This window comes from Parasteatoda tepidariorum, chromosome 9 (assembly GCF_982258835.1).
Source record: "Parasteatoda tepidariorum strain Cologne lab strain chromosome 9, Ptep-v5.0, whole genome shotgun sequence".
NCBI lineage: Eukaryota > Metazoa > Arthropoda > Arachnida > Araneae > Theridiidae > Parasteatoda > Parasteatoda tepidariorum.
In genome coordinates this window covers 23794525-23816037 of record NC_141763.1, presented here as the reverse complement: position 1 = coordinate 23816037, position 21513 = coordinate 23794525, and the positions used below count along the sequence as shown (strand labels likewise).

Genomic DNA, 21513 nt, shown 5'->3' with positions numbered 1-21513 from the left:
TATAAGTTTCAGTTTGATTTAAAGAGTGGTATCCTGATTTTTGCTTTGCAGGAACATTAAGTGTTTATGAAAAATTGTTATTCTTATTGCTAATCTTTAAAATAGGTGGGTATTGTGTTAATGTCTTGACGATCAGTTCAGTTAAATGAACTTGTGCAAATGGTTTCGGTTGAAACAAGGAAAGTACACAGGATTGAAAGTTATAATAATGGAAACGAAATCAGACAAACGTTGATTATTTAATATATTAGCACACGTGCCATCTTTTCCCATTTTAAAGAAAGTTTTTTTCTTAAATGGTAGAAGCATCTATGCTTTACCCCTCAATTTTTAACAAATTAAACTTGAAGTGATTTAATGTACATTAAATAATAGAAGCTGATGAGGGTCTCACATATTTTTGTTATTACAACTTAATATTAGGACCAAGCTATGAACTTTTTTACATATATGTAAGGCCTGGTCACTCCATTATTTTATGTTAAAATTATATGTTTAAGACTCCTAGTATAACAACACCATATGCTCCATTAACCTAACTATGTCCCACGCAAAAGTGATCAAATGACCACCGTATACATGTTTAGGGTATTATACATGTCGAGAGATGCAAACTGCTGCGCTTTCTCCATAAGTTAAAATAAATTGGTATCAAATTAAATAGTAAAACTTGTAGAATAAGATAAATTACACCTACACTTTTAAGCTACGATATAATTGAAATAAAGTTGCATTTTAAATGAAGCTTTGAATTTTTGATATGTAGTATGATAAAAAATATACTTAAAGTGAAAAATATTAAACTCAAAATTTCTTACATTTCGTTACAACCAGAAAATATTTGTTTACAAAGCGGAACCAGTTAGCTTTTCTCTATCAGATGTGCCGCTTAGTTTTTGTGGGATACTTTCTTAACAAGTTAGAATAAGTTTGAAATATGTTCTTTGGCGCCATTTATGCAGTGTCACTGTTATCTAGAGCATTACCATGGAGTTTTATAGAGTAAATAGTTACTATACCACTTTCTTTTACAAAAGTACATTTTGCATTACTCTTAAATGATAGAGGTTCTTTCACGGACAGAACTGAACTGTATTAAGCAAGTCGCTGCATGTTACAACATGTCCAGCGATTTCTTGAAGTCTACATGACTGGCTCTTTTGTCTTATTAACTTTCAATTTTTATTACCTGTTTGCGTTTTAAATTTTTATATTAGTTTTCGCTCATGCATTGCTACTTGATTGCTGTTTCCTCTATTGTTTTTGCTCCTTATTTTTTGTATATTTGTGAGGAGTTTTGTTACTCTAGTAACTGCACTAAAAAAATAAATAAACAAAATAAAATAAAAAAAAGTGAAATCCTCCTAAATGAGTGAGATACCAACTTGCTACGGACAGCAAATAAATATTTTCGAGTGGTAGTTTCTTAATATATGATTTTTGGTTTAATAAATTCAATTTATTAGGTTTTTATCCACCACTATTTCAAAATAATACAAAATGTTCTATAATTTACCACTTTAATACAGTTAAGTCCTGCAGCACAGTTTTAAACGTAATCAAAATTAGTCAAATATTTGCAAATTTTAGTTTGAAGTTGTTTACAGTTTTTTATATTATGGAGCGTCCGGAGCAGTTGGCATCGCTGTAATTCTAAAATTAGCATTAGTCACTGTAAGAATCAGTTGCTTATCAACAACTGCGTTGCAATTCGCCATTAACTACCACTTGGGAAATACTTAATCGGTAAGAGTAAATGTTGGCTGATTACGAATTTGAAGAGATCGCTCAATCTTGTTAAATCCAACCTCCTTATGATGAATCGTCCAAAAATGAAAGCTTCAGCACTACTTCGACTAGTAAGGCTGGCTATTTAACCCATTCGTGGCCAGCGTTATTTTAAAATTAAGATTCCTTTTTTTGAAAAAAATAAAAAAGTAATAGCACAAGTTTGTTTTTATTAGGATTTATTTTCCAGATAGTTCTATTAACCATAGTTGACTAATGATGTAATTATTTATGTTTGTTTGTGAAGTTTGCGCATGGTGATACTTTAAATTTAAAGTGGCATATAACATAAGGGGATATGCGCTTGGTGTAACATGCTCCAACATTTTTTTCACTTTAGTGTTTCCCTTATAAAGGCAACCTTAACACGTTCACGCCGGGAAAAGTGAGAATACTGGTACGGAAATACTGGTAGAAGAAATAATTCAATATTAGATAATATTTGGGAGGAGTTAATCTATTCTCAACAATAACAATTCACTGTAAGGAAATTAATCACGGCGAAGAAGCAATTCAATATTAAAATTGCATCCGTTAATAACAATTGGTAGTTATGGATTTTTATTATTCCCGGAAAAAAACTAAAAAATGGAATTTATTGTTACCAGTTTTGACTCCGGTGCGCTGCCAAGATGAGACAATCTAGCGTGAACGTGTTAAACAATCGGGCAATTATAGATTAAAACGTGAAGTAATTGCCTAGTCAGCAAGTTTTCATATAAAACCGCTCGTAACAAAGCAGAGAAATTTAAGCGGTAGCAAATATAAATGTAAAAATCTATTTCATATGAGAATAAAATTGATTTTTCAACTCCCTTGTGAACAAATACGAGAGTAATAAATCAGACATATAAAAAAAAAAAAAAAAAGAATGCGATAACTTGAAGAACTTTCGATTGCTCTCCCGACTAAATTATTGGGTGGACTAAATTAAATTACATACCTTTCACATAGAGATTCTTCTCTATCTTTAGATGGTAAAATACCCAAATACATTTGGGGAAAATGCATGTTTATTTAGAGTATGTTCATGTTCGCTTCTGATTATCTTATCTTCTGATATCATTTACACAAATCATTTAATATAGTTAAGGTTTGTTCTTCTGATCATTAGGATAGTCTCTTTGTATTTGTCAATTTACCATAGTTTAGGTTTGTCCTTCTAATCATTAGGATAGCATCCTGGTAATTCTTAATGTGATCAATAAAATAAAATAATTAAGTTTTTTTAGATTCCATTCTGAGCCAAATAACTGCTCGGTACCCTTATTACCATGATTTAACACGTGTGCCCACTTAATTTCTTTATGTAGTTTATTTTTTTGTTTTATATTTATTTATTGATGAGCAGAGAGATTTTTTTTTCTACAATCCCTTCTATTATTTTATGATCATTCTACATGTAAAGATAAGACAGCAAGTTCTTATCTAAGATAATTCTATTTTTCTTCTCAAGAACCGAGTGTGTAAAATTTTTGTTTATTTATCTTTGAGTAGTAAATTAGCTTTTTTGCCACATCTGCAAAAAGTAATATTTGTTTTGTTAATAAAAGAAGATTAAAAAAAACTTGAATTTAAACGTCTTTAGATCAATATAACAGTTTATTCAAAGGATTATTCACAACTTATTCATTTAACCTTATTTTTACACGTGGGAGGCAGGGGGCTAGTGTATAGCTGTTATAAACAAATGGGATAGTTCTGTTATTTATCACTCGAAAAATCTCTGGAAATTTAAACAAATTAGCAAAACTATGCTACACTTTCACAAATTGTGATAAGATATAACACTTTATTTATAATTAGTAAATTGAAAAAAAATTATTTTGTGGCAGACATGTTAATACGTAGTTGTTTATTATGTGTCATTGTGAACCATTTTTATTTACTGTTTTAACTCTTTAGGGGGCCATTTACTTCTAGTAAGAATAAATTAAAGAATTTTGGAATTGAAATTCATATAAGAATAGTAATTTATATAAGAAAAGAAAACCTCATTTAGCATATAAAAAATTTATTTAAATTTTAATGCCATTTTTTTTGGTGGAGAGTATATTTACCACGACCTATTAGGAACTTATTGACTTTTATTTTTCTTAATTTATAAAATAAATTTCATAAATGTTATAAAATTCTGTAAGAATTATGCATTTTATAACTTTTGTACGTTTTCTTACTCTAAAAAATTATTACCAAACTCTATCATTGCTAAGGATGAGATAATTCGTCTTCCTAGAATATTCACAGTGCGCTAGAGATGAGATAATTCGTCCTCTACGCGAAGTTTTTCATTATTATGGTAGTGTTTCCAACGAACTTATTTACCAGCATAGATTATAATATAGATTATTATTTTCATTACAGTATCTTTAAGCTTGTAAAAGCGAAGTGAGAATTGTTATCGATTGCAATTTATTACTATTTTTTAAAGTGAAATAAATAAGTTTTAAAGACATTTGCTTTGCGTTTCAATTTTAGCACTGAAGGTGAAAGCGAAGCGTGCTCTTGCCGAGATGAAAGTGTTAAAGATATCATTTTAATGTATAGAGGTCTGTTACTGTGCGGTTCTCATAGTTTCCCAGCTTTCTTCAAAAAAAATAACTCATATTGGGAACCGCAAATTTATTAAAGGTTCCAAATCTATGATATATACGTTACCGCTATTAAATTTTTCTACGAGCTATAGGAATCCTGATGCAAATATATAAATTTTTCAGCTGCGGAAATTCTAGCTTACAACATCATCGATACAATTTTTTTCAGGTTTTGTTTTTATATTTAAATTTGTAGCGTTACTCGATCTATTCCGTCGAACATTTTGAATTATAATAATAATTATAAATGAAATTGACCACCACTACATAAAAATAAATACAACAAATATATAAAGCCAAATATTATTAATGCAGGCGAATTTCAAACAAGGCCAAATTTTAATTTAAGTAAGATTGTTTTCGGTAATTGTTTTACTACCACTTGGGAAATTCTTTCTCGGAAAAAGTGGCAGGTATGAAAAAAATTTTTAAGTTGTGACAAAAGTTACGATAAGAGCCAACTTGCTCCGGACGGCAAATATATATTTTTAAATGGAAGTTTATCAATTGTGATTCTTGGTTTAATAAATTCAATTTAGTAGATTTTTATCCACCACTATTTCTAAATAATTCGTAGGCTTATATAATTTACCAATTAAAATTATTTATGTCATGCTAAACCTTTTAAAAAAGTAGTTTAAATAGTCAAATATTTGCAAAATTTATTTTGTAGTTATATACCGTGTTTTTTATTATTCTGGAACGTCCGGAGCAGTTGGCATCTCTGTAGGATTAGCAAAGTTTATTATTTATTATCACTTACTTTAATTGTTCTTGTTTTATTTTTATTGCGATGGCAAAATCATTGTAAATCAACTTCTCTCTTCCGTCTGTCCACATTCTGGAAAAATGTTTAAAAAAATACTGATGGAAAAAAAATCTTGAGAAAATAATACTTTTACAGTTTTGGACAGCCTAGCAAAACATTTGTATTCGTCGCCATATTTTAAATATTTCTTAGACTGTAAAAAACTTCCAAGATCAAACATGAAATATCTAATAAAAATATTTGTTACCACATTAACTGTTCAAGACAATTCTTTCCCTGATACAGAAAAAGTTTGTATGAATTTATTTGGTTTTAAAATTATTTATCATAATTATTTTTAAGATTATTATGTCAGGATTGTATTTTTAGGCTTAAATTGGTACCATTTTGTTTTTACTAGCTTTTTTTATATGCACAAAAGGAGAAAATAATACTATTTAAGACGTGTCCAGACTAGTCCCTTGTCATGGGGACAAAACTTACAAAAATATTAAAATAAGCATCAAAATTAGCTTATCTATGATTCAAGATGAAGGTTAAAGATTCAAAGTAATGATTAATAAGCTTATTTGTCAAATTTATAAGAACTAGCCTCCCCTTTTTATTTTACACATAGAGGACTTAACTTTTTGACGCAGAATTTTAGACATACTTTTTTCATTACTTTTTATGAGTTTAGGTCAAAATAAGTTAAACAAATTAGATTTAGTGTATTAATTTAGGGTTAGGAAATATAGTATAATACACTGGGGAATTTTTCTGCTTTAAAGGAAAGATCTTCAAATACGGCTCACTTCAAATCAATAATTTTTCTAATTTGCACTCATTTGCAGTTAAATCTGAGAGAAACAGTTATTCAATGAATGTTTTCATTTTCAAAATCAATTATCATAAATTTTTCAATGTTAATAAGCAAATTTTTTTTTCAAACTACTTATACTTGATTTTATATTTTAGTGCAAATACAATTCCAATAATCTAGGAGATTTGTTTAGTAACTACTAGATTGTTTTCTTTTATAGTCAAAAAATACCAAAATATATTTTTGCTTGTGATTAGAGCGTCAGAAAAAGAAAAAAATAGGCACAGGTGTATGTTTTTCGCAACTGTGCGTTAAAGCGTTAAAAATACTTAAATTTTTCGAACAAGAAATGAAGTGATATAAAATAGGTGATAACAAACATATTAATTAAAATCTTGTATACGTTATAAAGGAATAGAAGATCTTGAAATGATTATATTAAGCTTTTTTATTTGAATTATTGTATGGTACGCAATCTAATTATTTTTGCGTAAAAACATTTAAAATAATTTTTGTTCAGATTTTCCTAAAAAAGATACATGGTTATTCAGTTAGCTTTTAATTAATAAATGTCTTTAATTGCACATAATTAAATATTTTCCCTTACACAAACATTTTTCATTCATTCTAATTCTTAAAATTTTGTTCGAATGTAAAGTCTGGATAAAAATGGCACATAAAATCATTTCAACCTTTAGAATTTAAAATGCAAACCTTGTAAATATACTTTTTTTAATTTTTTTGAAAAATAACTATAAATTTGCAAAACTATTGTGATCGAAGCTGTTTTGAAATTATTTTAAATAATAATTGTTCTAAACCGTATTGTAAGCACTTTTATGAAAAAAAAATCAAAATTCTTTTTAATAATTTTTAGCACAAAATGCTTTATTTGATTAGATATTATTAAAAGTTAATTTCAATTTATTAATGTAAGAGTCCATATTTTTATTTTTATAATTTTAAAACGTGGTTTTTTCTTCGTTGCAGTTACTCAAAATTAAATATTTAAATTTTTAAAACAGTTTACACTTTTTAGAATCTGCGAGAGGTTTTATTTCCTGCGTTCCACCTAACAGGTAATTAAATGAACGCAATTATCTTCCTGTTATCTAATAAACTAATTATCTAATTAACATTTTGGAAAATAAATTTGCTTTTTTTTCATTCACTGAAATACCTTAGAATGAACTTAATTAGCAAGTTTTAAATTGTACGAATTTTTCAAATCCGAAAGTATTATTATCGTCTCTATATTATAAAATCATAAAAACCACTGCCTCTTTTTTCAGGGTTCAAATTTACGTAATATTTTTTTTGTTCAAAATCTATTAGACTTAGAAACATGATATTAAAAATGAATGTGCTCAGAAATTTTGGTGGAATTAAAAATATTTAAATTTAATGACAAATCCGAGATATATTTAAAGTTCAACTTATAATGTGAATTTCCATGTGAACCACTCTGTAACCAAATTTTTCTTCAATTTTTTTTGCTTCAATAATGATTTTTGTATTCAGTATTGTACGAACATTTAACGTTCACTGTCGAGATCTTTAATTTATTAACTTGAGTTTATGTCGAAAGTAACATCAGCAAACTAAAAGCGAACCGATAAATTTTAATGGAAATATATTAATATTAATTTTAATACTGGTATTGAAATTTTTTAAAATATAAAAAACTTTAATTTATAATAATTTCTATAATAATAATATATTTCTTAATATTTCGCGTTAACGAGTAAAATCACTTCCCATTAATCTATCATTTTATGTCACACATTTCATGTACGATTATTAAGGAAATGTTGCTACATGTAATTATAATGACTAAATGCTTTTTTAACTAAATCTTCTTTGTTTTTGAGAACGTATTAATTTTTACGAAATAAAGAAAGAGGAATAAAAAGGGGTTGGTAAGCGAGGCGATCAGGTGGAGGTGCCTCTTATAGTAGTTCAAAAAATGTTTTAAAAGTACCTGCAATCTTAGAATTTAAAATTGGATTTCAAATTAATTGAACCAATTAACACACACTTAATTAATTTAAAATTGTGTTAATTGGCTCAATTGAGCCCATATCAATGAACACACTGAGACAAAAACTATTTATAAATATTAATTATTATTCATATCTTTTAATTAATACTGAATCTGAAATTTATAGAAGTCTGTTCTTGTAAACTTGGCATAACATACAATCTCTTATCTGCCTAAAAGGGATTTTAGCTTACTACGTTTCATTCTTTCATGATTTATAATCTAAATTAAAAAAAAAAAAAGAAATAAAGCATTCTCTATTTTTGATACAATCTAAATCGCAATTGCATAAGTATAAAAAACTAATTACCCTAATAGTAATCAATATCTAAATCCTAAGCAAAATCGTGCCCTAATAATAATCTTATAATCTAAATTTTAAAAAAAGGAAAGAAAGAAAGCAATCTCAATTTTTGATACAATATAAACTGCAGTTGTTTAAGTGTAAAAAACTAATTACCGTAATAGTAATATATATCTAAATCCTAATCAAAATCTTGACCTAATAATAATCTTATAATCTAAATTTTAAAAAAAGAAATAAATAAAGCATTCTCTATTTTTGATACAATATAAATTGCAATCGCTTAAGTATAAAAAAATAATTGCTCTAATAGTAATCTATATCTAAATCCTAATCAAAATCTTGACCTAATAATAATCTTATAATCTAAATTTTAAAAAAAGAAATAAATAAAGCAATCTCAATTTTTGATACAATATAAACTGCAGTTGTTTAAGTGTAAAAAACTAATTACCGTAATAGTAATATATATCTAAATCCTAATCAAAATCTTGACCTAATAATAATCTTATAATCTAAATTTTAAAAAAAGAAATAAATAAAGCATTCTCTATTTTTGATACAATATAAATTGCAATCGCTTAAGTATAAAAAAATAATTGCTCTAATAGTAATCTATATCTAAATTCTAATCAAAATCTTGACCTAATAATAATCTTATAAGCTAAATTTTAAAAAAAGAAGGAAAGAAAGCATTCTCTATTTTTGATATAATATAAACTGCAATCGCTTAAGTGTAAAAAAATAATAGCTGTAATAGTAATCTATATCTAAATCCTAATCAAAATCTTGACCTAATAATAATCTTATAAGCTAAATTTTAAAAAAAGAAGGAAAGAAAGCATTCTCTATTTTTGATATAATATAAACTGCAATCGCTTAAGTGTAAAAAAATAATAGCTCTAATAGTAATCTATATCTAAATCCTAATCAAAATCTTGACCTAATAATAATCTTATAAGCTAAATTTTAAAAAAAGAAGGAAAGAAAGCATTCTCTATTTTTGATACAATATAAATTGCAATCGCTTAAGTATAAAAAAATAATTGCTCTAATAGTAATCTATATCTAAATCCTAATCAAAATCTTGACCTAATAATAATCTTATAATCTAAATTTTAAAAAAAGAAATAAATAAAGCATTCTCTATTTTCGATACAATATAAACTGCAGTTGTTTAAGTATAAAAAACTAATTACCCTAATAGTAATCTATATCTGAATCCTAATCAAAATCTTGACCTAATTGCTAAATTTTAAAAAAAGAAAGAAACAAAGCATTCTCTATTTTTGATATAATATAAACTGCAATCGCTTAAGTGTAAAAAAATAATTGCTCTAATAGTAATCTATATCTAAATCCTAATCAAAATCTTGACCTAATAATAATCTTATAATCTAAATTTTAAAAAAAGAAAGAAAGAAAGCATTCTCTATTTTTGATACAATATAAATTGCAATCGCTTAAGTATAAAAAAATAATAGCTCTAATATTAATCTATATCTAAATCTTAATCAAAATCGTGCCCTAATAATAATCTTATAATCTAAATTTTAAAAAAAAATTATAATAAAACATTCTCTATTTTTAAGCAATATAAATTACTATAGCCTAAGGATAAAAAAAAAAAATAATTGCCCTGCTTTAGAAAGAGAAATAGAAAGAACATTTCTACTTTCGGTATAAGGAAAACTTAATTTAAAATTCTGCTACATGTTCTTTTTTTTCCTGCGTAGGAGCTATTTAAAAACCGCGAAGTTACTTTCTACGATTTCAACTAGAAATTTTGCTTACGTATTACAAAAGAAAGTTAGGAGAAAAATTCAAACCGGTGCATTTATGCATCATTTTATTCCAAATATATATACCTCCATTTTTATTTCAAAACATCATTATATTTACAAATTCTACCGTGTGTTTTTAATGGTCTTTTAAAGAAGCTAAACTGTCTAAATGTAATGGGTTCCAAGGAATTTACAATTTTTCTTATAATAAATTCAGTTACGAAAAGAACAGTTTTGATTGCAAATTAAAGTAGGATAAAACAATTTAAAATGCTTAAAATAATTAACATTTTGACAGTGACGATATGAAGTGTACATGAAATAAGGGAGCTTCCAAAGGTCAAGCTCCTTTTGTGAAACTTCCAAGTTTATCCTTTCCTTCTTGTCGCGAATAATGAAGGAGGGCGCCCTCTACCGGATTTTGTTTCCAGCACGCGCTAGTTTCCGTTTTCGTTCGTTGTCTCAGTCGCTTAACAGAAAGAGAACGGATCGCCTAAAATCACTCTATTCATTCACGCAGCTTGGATGTTGTGTGAAAAATAAAAATAGTGGTGGCTTTGACAGGAGAGTGCAAAAACAAAAAGTGTCAAGGGTGTTAGTGGAAAGATTGCCAAATGAAAAATCAGTAGCGGAACGGAAGTTTCCGCGCGCAACTATTTTTTTTTCAAAATGTGACTGTCACAGCAAGTGTTCATATAAGAAAAAAAAATTAAATTGTGAAGTTTTTCTTTATTTTTTGTGGGGTTCGAGGGCAAAAAACATGTCCCGCAAAGAATTGAGGCAAGTAAAAAAGTGCAAGAGTGCTACATTTCAACTGGATGGATTTTGCTACACAATTGGTGAGAGCATTTTATTGATATGTATAATTCTATTTCCCCTGAATATAATTTTTAAAGAACGTTAAATGCAAATAATTCAGCATAGCATGCTTTGCAAGATGTTGAATATTCATATTAGAATTATCTTATACCATTCATACCTGCCAACTTTTACGCATTTGGCGTAAAATTTTATTTTCATATTTAAAGTGGTAGTAAATATATATTATTTTTTCTTTTATAAACTTAATTTTTAAATGATTTTGATCACCACTATTCTTAAAAAAATTACGCACATATATTAATATGCGTTACTATCATTGTTGACTTCTTGAGCTTTATCAAATGCAACGCATTTTTTTCTTCTTCTTAAAATTGAAATTTTAATTCCATTTTAATACCACTGGCATGAATGATAATGGAAGGGATTAATAGTTGGCAGGTATGCCATTATATAAATAATATATTGTTGGAGTGGAGTTAAACAAACGAAGAGATTTTTTTCGTATAAATTATTAATTTATTTATTTAATATTTTTGCGAAAAAAAAATACGCCTACAAAACACAAATAATGCAGCACTACAGGGGTGAAAGCGAGACGGAAAAGAGGAAAGGCTGGTAGTAAAACCATTTCAGTTATAGCTAGTTTTGGGGATGAGTTTACTTATTCTTTTTTTTAAATTTTTCAACAATATTTACTTTATCTTGGAAAAGAAGCAGTTTTATATATATGCCAGAATTATTAAAAGAAATCTTGATAGTTACAGTTATTTCATTTTTTTCGAAAAAAATGCTGGAATGAAATGTTTTACGTACCAGGTTTTTCTCCTTTCCGTCTTGCTATATAAGAGCTTTCACCCATGCAGCACTACGTTATTTGCTAAATGCCGATTATTTTTATGAAAACAATTTAATGTTAATTCATAAAATTGACATTGTTATATTTTAACTGGAGGGATTTGTTAAAATTAATAACTACTTTTCCTTTAAAAATATTTCTAAGAGCTTAAAAGATGCTTATAATGCAGCAATACTTTTGCAAATTCCTGCTTATTCTTAATAAAAAATTATTATATAACCATCACATGATGGTTACATTTAAACTATAATGATTTTGCTATTCAGTCGGTGAGATTTACTACCATAAATAGTTAATTTTTCTTTTTAAAAAATTTTTTTTTAACCATTTAAGATTATGGACGCGAAAAAGCAACATTTTGTTTTAACGTAAAAATCACTTTATGAAGAACGTGGTAGTACATTTATGTTCAGATTATTCAGAAATTCTAATCTCCAACATCTAATTATATTAAAATATGCAATGATTTGTTTTCAGATCCAAATATAGAAATTTGTATTATTAATAAATTTTGGCGATAACGATTGTTTTGTTTCATCATGAGAATGAAATAAAGTTCAGTCTTTCTCTTTTTAAAAAACATTTATTAGTAATTTGGCTTTTAAGGAGTTAAGAGCTAGTAATTGGTCATTTATTTGTTTGTAATTATCATGGTATTAAATTAGCAATTTAATCCCATACTTATTTGCCGTACTTTAAACAAATTTTTGTAAATTTTTTAATGTATTTTTCCAAATTTGACAAATCGAAATAAACAAATGCCTGCATAGTTGTCAATTTAAAGCTTTTAATGGGAGTTTTTTCTAGTTATTATAAAATGCAGCAAAAGATTTAAATTGAAGATGACCATAAAAACATTATCAAATGAATTTCATGTCTGAAATTATTGTACGATTTTTTTTTATAGTCAAAGCTATAGTTCAAGAAATTAATACTGAAGCGAACTTTTTGCCATACCTGCGAACTTGTATGGTCATTGAATAATATTTTAATAGGTGGTAGTAAAACAACACGAATTTTCGAAAAAACAAATTATATAAACATCATCTATGAACGTAAATTAGCCAACAGATTTGATCTACATATTTTTTTTAATCTATTGATTTGTTGTGTAGTTAAATTTTTTTTAATATTTTAACTTCAAACTTTTTACGCCAAAACGATAATGTAACCACTAAGAAATTTTTTTTCAATGGCCGTACAAGTTGGCAGCTATGATCTTGAAATTACTGGAAAAAACTTAAGTTCTTACCTGCAAACTTTCGCTCTTTCGGAGAATGGATTTTCCAAGTGGTAGTAAAACAATCATCGAAAAACAATCTTACTCAGAAGTATATTTATATTTTGACCAGGTTGGAATTCGCTATGGTAGGAGCTATTATGCTTTTATATATTTGTTGAAATTATTTATACGTAGTGGCGATCAAACTCATTTACATTATTACTATCCAAAAAGGTTTGTGGAATAACATGAGCTTCGCTACCATTTTAAATATGAAAATAAAATCTTCTGCGAAAACCCGGAGGAGTTGGCAGCAAAGAGCGTCATAGTTGAAAGCAATGTGCTTTAAGCTATTTACCAGTACAGCATACCTGTCAACTTTCACTCTTTCCGAGAATGGATTTTCAGAGCGGTTGTAAAACAGTAAACGAAAAACAATCCGACCCAAAAATATGTTTATATTTTGATCCTGTTGAAATTCGCTTGCGCAAGGGTTATTATGCTTTTATACATTTATTGTAATTAGTTATATGTAGTGGTGGTCAAACTCATTTATAATTATCATTATAATTCAAGAAGTTAATTGGAATAACCTGAGTATTGCTACCACTTTAAATATGAAAGTAAAATCTTCCGTAAAATCCGGAAGAGTTGGCAGGTATGCAGTACAGCCATTCAGGACTGTTATTGGTACGAAAATAATAATTAAAAAAACTGTCAGTAATCACATTTCATATTTCTTCCTTCATAGGAAAAAGTAACTATACATGATTACCACTTTTTTATAATAACAATACACATATTTATTTTTACAATAGGATCGTAAGTATTCATCTATCCAAACTCTCCGACTTAAAACTTATGGCACAAAAATTATTTATCCAACCATAGAGCTTAGAGAGTAAATACAGAAATTTTTATTTAACTTCCATTGGAACATTAAAGCCTGATTTATTATCCATCCGGTCGTTATTTGGGCATAATTCTCTTAATTATAATTTATTAAAATATTAGAACGTTAACTTTGTAGGACTGCTCTTATCTAGAAAAAGTAAGAAATTGGTAATAAGAACATTTCTATTTATCATTTATTTCGTTACCAGCAACTTGCATCTACTTTAGCAGGAATGATAAGCCCCCCCTCTTCGACAAATGATTTTATTAAGAGGTAAAAAATTGAAACTGAAGGTTCCATAACTTTGTTAATAATTTAAAAGACTCACTGTTAAGTAGGCTTATATAATTCACCTCTTTATAGAACCTGTGTCATGCTATACCTGTAAAAAAGCAAGCAAAAATAGTCAAATATATGCAAAATTTACTTTGTAATTATTTACCGCTTTTTTTAATTATTTTGGCTTGTCCGGAGCAGTTGGCATCTCTGCATTTATGTTCACCCACAAAGTGGTTTAACATGAGAAACCTAAAGATGAATATTTCCTTATGTTACCTATCATTTTAGCTTTAGAAAAATCACAGGGTTTTTGTTTCAGATACTTATGTAAATATTTATATTGTTAATATAATATGGCGATTTAAACTATCTTGTGTGAGCAAAATAAATCCTAGTAATCAAAAACTTTTTCTACCACATTTTTATTTTTTGTAAAAAAAATCCGACATTTTAAAAGAATATAATAAGTAGCACTAATACGTTAAATTAAAACAAAAAAACAACACTTATTTCTTTAACACTCCTAAATCATAGCAGAACGAGTTTAGATTATTTTCACTTCATCATATACAGACCCCTTTTTTATGAATGGGCAGTAATGGATTAAGAGCAGTAGACAGAACAATTGTACCTCAAAAACAGAATTTATAATATAATATTTATGTTGTTTCAAATGCAAAACAAGTCTAATTTGATTAAGATAGTGAAATTAAAATTTTGTCTCTACTTAGAACATACTACATATTTCAAAAGCATTTTCGTCAGATTTTTGTTGCTTCAGTTCCGCTGTTTTATTAAAATGCCTTTCTCTCGGTGCACATTTTTAAATATGATTAAAATAAAAATATACATAGTTTTAAATTATTTTAGAAACTGCGTTAATTTTCAAGTTTATTTAAAACGCATATGTTGCACAGGCTGTCTGCTAATCTCAACAATTCGCTTTTAATCATTTATTTAAACTTAGCTTATAGTTCAGCTTGTTCCAGCACTTTATTGCCAACGATTAATCATCAGTTTTATGTAGTAATAATCGCAATAATTCGCAAAAATTATTTTGTATGACCCAAAAAAGAATAGAACTCGGTGATATAAGTTTATCATTTTTAGCATTTACTTCTAAAAATTTTATCGTTCGACAGTGTCCTATAGTGCATTATTAATAAAAATTATTCAATATCATTTCAGTGCAAAAAATAGGGAAAAATTTTAATAAAACTACCACAATTGATATTAAAGCGTTAATAATAAAAAAAATTTCGAAAAAGTATCAGAACTAGCTTTAATTTTTAAGTTTAAATAATTTCAATAAGCTGTCAAAGTGATAGCTATGATTACTTATGAAAATTGCGTTCGTTGTCGTATAACAGATCCATTCATGTTTGCTAGAAATAGTTTTTAAGAATTGGATGTTATTTTCAATAGCAATCTTTTCATACATTAAATATTTTATGTTTTGTGTTTAAATGCTATTGCAAGAAATGAAATCAACTTGAAGCATTTCTGAGAACTAATTTGATTACGCCATATTCTACAGTGTTGTCAAAAATACGCTTATGAAAAAAAAATCACTCTCCAACGAAGAACGAAATATCGTACCCTTTTCGCTAGGAACGTCGTATTTAGCAGTAAACAGTATGATACTGTTCCATAACCATTAATAGGTCTAAAAACATGTTTTGAATGTTCTTAATGTATTTTGTAAGTCAATCGCCTTTTTTTTTATCTAAAATGCTAGGAAAATCTCAAAACATATTGTTTAAATAGGAAAATCAGAACATCAGTTTACCGCCTTGCAATGTGCAATGCAATTTATTATAAAACTTTACGTGTTGCTGAATCATGCAGTGAATTGTCTTTCCTTTTTTAATTTTTTTTGTTTATTTATTACTATGTTTATTACAAATCTTTAATTTTCTGTTCCTAAACATTAAGAAAATGTAAGTCTGTAATTTAGATTTGAAAAGAAAATATATGAATAAATTTCGTTTTGAAACATTTATTAACATAAATTGCTGATAAGAAACGTAAGAAGTAATTTCAACACATTTAAATAATTTCAACAACTTAATCAGTAATTTAGATGATTTTTTTTCCAAAACCATAATTTTATCAGTTTAATATGAATTTTATCAGAGACATTAATGTGAATTTAAATAATCGCAAATAATTTGTAGTTAATAACTGTATTTTATTTTTCATTTTTTTTCCTTCATAATTTTGATCTGACTTCTTATGTTACTTGTATAAATTATTTAGTGCACAAATAAAAAGAATATACTGTCCCTTTTAACTTAATCGATTTGATGGTGAAAGTTTGACGAAATTCTTTTCTAAAAAAGGTAATTCACGCTGAAAAAGTTGACCTGTATACCGTATTGATTGAAGTGTAGCCATTTTCTAGATAAATTTAAAGCTGGTAAAAAAAGACCCAGGAAATAAATTAGTTTAACTAATTATCATCCATGATTATATCTAGATATTACTACTTGATTATATCTAAATATTTCATTCAACGAATTACATTGAAATATTTGGGTTACAACAGATGAACAAAATTCTTTAACTGACATGAAATTAAATCTCATAAAATATTTGGCACCACTTTTTAAAGTTTCCCCAGACTATGACTACCCTTGATTGTAATAGGTTAGATAATAAATAAAAACCCATCGTTGGATTAACACTAAACATACCAACACTTTTCAATACAATACAATACAATACAATACAACATACAAAAACGGGTCTTTTGACCCGTTATGGTATGATTAGTGTTAATAGAGGCTGCTTACGGTGGCAGGTTCCGATATGCAGAGAGGAATTAAAATTATAAATTTAAATTAATTGGGTTTCCAATAAGATATTAAAACAAAGTTGAGTAAAACAGATTAATCCTTACTAATTGTAAACAATTATTTATCGTATTTATAAAAATCGAGCAAATAGCAAGTTATTAATAGTATTATTAACACTGAATTGAAGAATTATTTATAATATTTATGAAAATATCGAGCAAATGGCAAGTTATTAATAGTATTATTAACACTCAGTTGAAGAATTGTTCATCGTATTTATAAAAATATCGATCAAATAGCAAATTTATAAATAGTAGTATTAACACTCAATTGAAGAATTGTTTATCGTATTTATAAAAATATCGATCAAATAGTAAATTATAAATAGTAGTATTAACACTCAATTGCAGAATTATTTTATGTATTTATGAAAATATTGATTTGATTTATTAAAATAGTAGTAATATTAGATTATTATAAATGGTAATATTAACATTCAATTGAAGAAATGTTTATCTTATTTATAAAAAAAAACGATCAAATAGCAAATTATAAATACTGAAATCAACACTCAAACATGAATAATAAAAAAATATGAATAATAAAAAAAACATGAATAATAAAAGTAATAAACGGATAATATCCTTAACAACTTTAAATCAAATGGTCAGATTTTCACTTACGTAGTATCATAGTAGTTGGAGTGGATCGGATTTTTTAAAAATTAGTTAAGGCAGAAAATATTTTTAGATTTGAAATCAGACAGAAAAATATCTATATTTTATTCCATCTAATTTTATTTATATATTCCATCATTTAGCTATCTTTTTTTAGTATATTATCCGTTTTTTACTTTTATTCTTTTACTAAAATTATTATTTTAATTCTTATTTTTGATTGATCACTAACATTAAATGACTGTTATTCTTAGGCAACCAAAAAGTGTTATTTTCTACTTTTTCCCTTTCCTATATATTTTTTTCTGATATTTCTAATACAATGCTTTTGATTGCGATTGTTGTTTTAATTGCGTAAAAGCTAAAGATTTAATAAAGGCCTTTACTACGAATTATATCTTTTTTTTTCTTTTCTTTTTTTCGTTGAAAGAAATAAAAAACAGTTCCATAAAGATGACACTATTCGCTAATTAGATAAAATGATTTTATCACTATCCCGGATTGAAATTATAACCACACATATATGTTGATGTAATTAATAAAGTAAACCCGAATCTGGTAAACTCTGCCATGGTTTTACCGGTCAACCTGTGATTAATCGAACTGGAAATGCAATCAGATCGAAGCATATATCGGAATTTTGCCAAGCCTCTATGTTAAAAACCATAAGTATTACCGGTAAAGCCTAGGTTTGATTAGACTTCGTGTTTTTACCATAACAACTGCAAAAGCCCGAAAACTGGTGAAAACTTTACGGTTAAACCGATTCTTTACCGAAATGGCTCGGTAACTCCGAAGTTTTACCGCAAAAGTTTGGAATAGGCAGAATTGACATACATCGGATTTTTATGAAGCCGCTTTGGTAAAAGCTAGTTTTTACCGGTAACACCTCGGATTTACCAGGCTTCGAAATTTTACCGTAATATAAACATTTAACAGTATAACGAAATAGTTTCACAGCAGAGTTCCCATGGTCCTTAAAAAATTTTAAAAGTGGTTGTAAATTTAGGGTTATGCTGCAATATATATATTTTTTTTAATATACCATTTTATCATTAAATGCTGAAATTTTCATGCATATATACTTTTTTTTAGATAACAATTATTAGTGGTAGCTACACAGAAATTAAAATATCAAAACTTCCTTTATTTTCGTTACCAATTTTTAAAATTCTCAAGGACCGTGGGAACCCTGTACAGCCATAATAATATCAGTAAAATAAAATGTTCCTCGAATAAAAATATTTTTATTATTTACGAATTATTAAAATAAGTTAAAACCTAGTACGTACTTCGATTAAAAGCATAGGTTTAAACTTATAATAATGATAATAATTGGAAAAGCGAGAATACATTATTTAAAATATTCCACTTTGTAATTTCTAGAGACGGGGAATTTCGAACTATTTTTGCGACTGAAATCGATTGAATGTACAAGCAAAGCGCAATCAGTGAATTTCCAATCGCTGGTTCATAGTTTAGATTCAGTGTTTTAGAAAAAAAAAAAGAATAATAATTCAATTGCGAAATAGAATAGCATTTTTCTGAAATCGAACATTTTCCTTGAGTGTTTCAGGTAATTGCAAATATTCTCACAGCGTGCAGGATACTTCCTTAACAGCAGGGCAATTAAAACCTATAATGATGAGGTTACGTGCATTTCTATTCGCATTTTTTTTACAGTGCAAATAGTTCTGACATCTTAGCTAATCGCTTGGATTACGAAATAAGTTGTTAATTTAATTAGCGAAAAAGTTCATTATAATTTTAAGAAATTATTGATTTTTATTTTTCGCTTTCTAGTAATAATTGAAAAAATCTCATTTTTCAGCAATGACAAAATAAACAATGACAATGATTTACTACTTTCAATAATAAAATAAATAATAATAATATCGATTATGATTACTGTTCTATGTATTCCTATTCATTTTACTTTACGTTGATTTTTAAATCTGAACTTATCATTTGAGAAAAGAGCAAGTTATTAAAGTTAAATAGTAATAATAATAACATATTTTTAATAAATAATAGTTTTTCTCAATTTTTATGAATAAAGGAATAAATTTTAGTATTCTTATATGAATTATTGTATCTTAAGTAATTTTGATGATTATTCGATTTTTTACCGTAAATTTTACATCTGAAGTTAATCGAAAAGATGGGACATTAGTTTCTAAAATATAAATAGAAAAAAAGTTCACAAAATTCTAAGAAAAATGATTTTTTCTCACGTTTTAGGAATAATCTCACTCTTAAGGAATATCAAAATTAATCATACCATTAGTTTACACCGATAAATTTATGTTGCTATTAGCATTCTTGTGCACTGAATATCACATCTGTGTTAATCGTTTCTATATCGAAATAAGTTGTTAATTAAATTATTTGAAAAGTTCATTTAATTTTAAGAAATTATTGCTTTTATTCTTCGCTTTCTAGTAATAATAATTGCAAAAATCTCATTTTTCAGCTATAATAAAATAAACAATGACAATGACTTACTGTTTTCCATAATAAAATAAATAATAATAATATCGATTATGATTACTGTTCTGTGTATTCCTATTCACTTTATTTTACGTTTATTTTTAAATCTGAACTTATCATTTGAGAAAAAAATAAGTTATTAAATTTAAATAGTGAAATAATAACACATTTCTAATAAATAAAAGTTTTTCTCAATTTTTACGAATAAAGAAGAAAATTATGATGTTATTAAGTAACTCTTTTATATCAAAATTTATTTTTGATAATACGTTTTATTACAGCAGTATTCATACCTCCCAACTCTTTCGAGGATGATTTTTCTCAGTGGTAATTTAATGGAATTCAAAGTACAATTTTAGGCGGAAACATACGCCGAATTTTGATGAAGCTTACGCGAACTATAAATTTTGTATTACGCATTAATATATATGATTAATTATTTTAAGAAATAGTGGTGAGTCAAAAAGATTATAAATTAAATTTATAAATGCAAGGAATATATAGAAAGCATACATTTTACTACCACTTTAAATATAGAAATAAAATTTTACGTCAAATGCGTAAAAGTTGGCAGATATGTAAATTTGACATCTGAAATCAATCGCTTGGATTGCAAAATAATTTCTTAAATATAAATAGTAAAAGCCTTCACATAATTCAAAGAAAAATGATTTTTTCCACTTTTTAGAAATAATCTCACTCTTTTGGAATATCAAAATCAATAATATTAATTTACATCGAAAAATTTATGTTGCTATTTGCGCAATTACAATAAAATAAACAATGATAAAATAAATAATGATAAAAGGAATTAATGATAAAATGAATAGTTATAAAATAAAAAATAATTAAATAAAAAATTAATATATTTGCAATGATTAATGTTATGTGTATTCCTGTTCTTTTTATATTACATTGAATTTTAGTTCTGAACCAATCGTTTCAGAAAACAAAAATATTGAATTTAAATAGTAATAATGTAACACATTCTAATAAATAATAGTTTTTCTCACTTCTTAGGAATAATAAAATAAATAATAATTAACTTATCTATAATGATAAAGTTAATTGCTTATTTGCTTTTATTACAGTAAATTTTACATTATTAAATATACTTTGAAAAAGAACTCAATATAATATTTTCCTATTCAGAAAATGTACTTGCTTTAAAAAAACGAAAACTTTTACTAAAAAAAGAAATGAGGTTAATTAGATGTAATTTTTTTTCGTTTTTGTTCAAAAGTTATTTGCAACGTTACCTTAACTTTTTTCACTCATTATAAAGTATAAAATATGCTTGGGGCTTTTGGGTTTTTGAGAAGCTATCTTCGACAGGTGGTTAAATTATGATTATAATGTTAATACATGATTCTTTGTTTCGTAAATTTCCTC

The 21513-nt window shown here is 26.6% G+C and overlaps 1 protein-coding gene across 2 annotated transcripts in view; it reads left to right on the top strand.

The window, feature by feature from the left end:
- LOC107451545 (dual specificity calcium/calmodulin-dependent 3',5'-cyclic nucleotide phosphodiesterase 1) overlaps window positions 1-21513 on the top strand; it is a 600146-nt gene that overhangs the window by 268423 nt on the left and 310210 nt on the right. Inside the window, exon 1 of one of the 2 annotated variants that reach the window (XM_043042288.3) lies at window positions 10375-10921. The exons of the other annotated variant lie outside the window; for it this stretch is intronic. Within the exon in view, the coding sequence (XP_042898222.1) occupies window positions 10477-10921 (445 nt within the window). The 5' untranslated portion in view covers window positions 10375-10476. Of the gene's footprint in view, window positions 1-10374; window positions 10922-21513 lie in introns of those variants that run through there. 2 annotated transcript variants of the gene reach the window in all.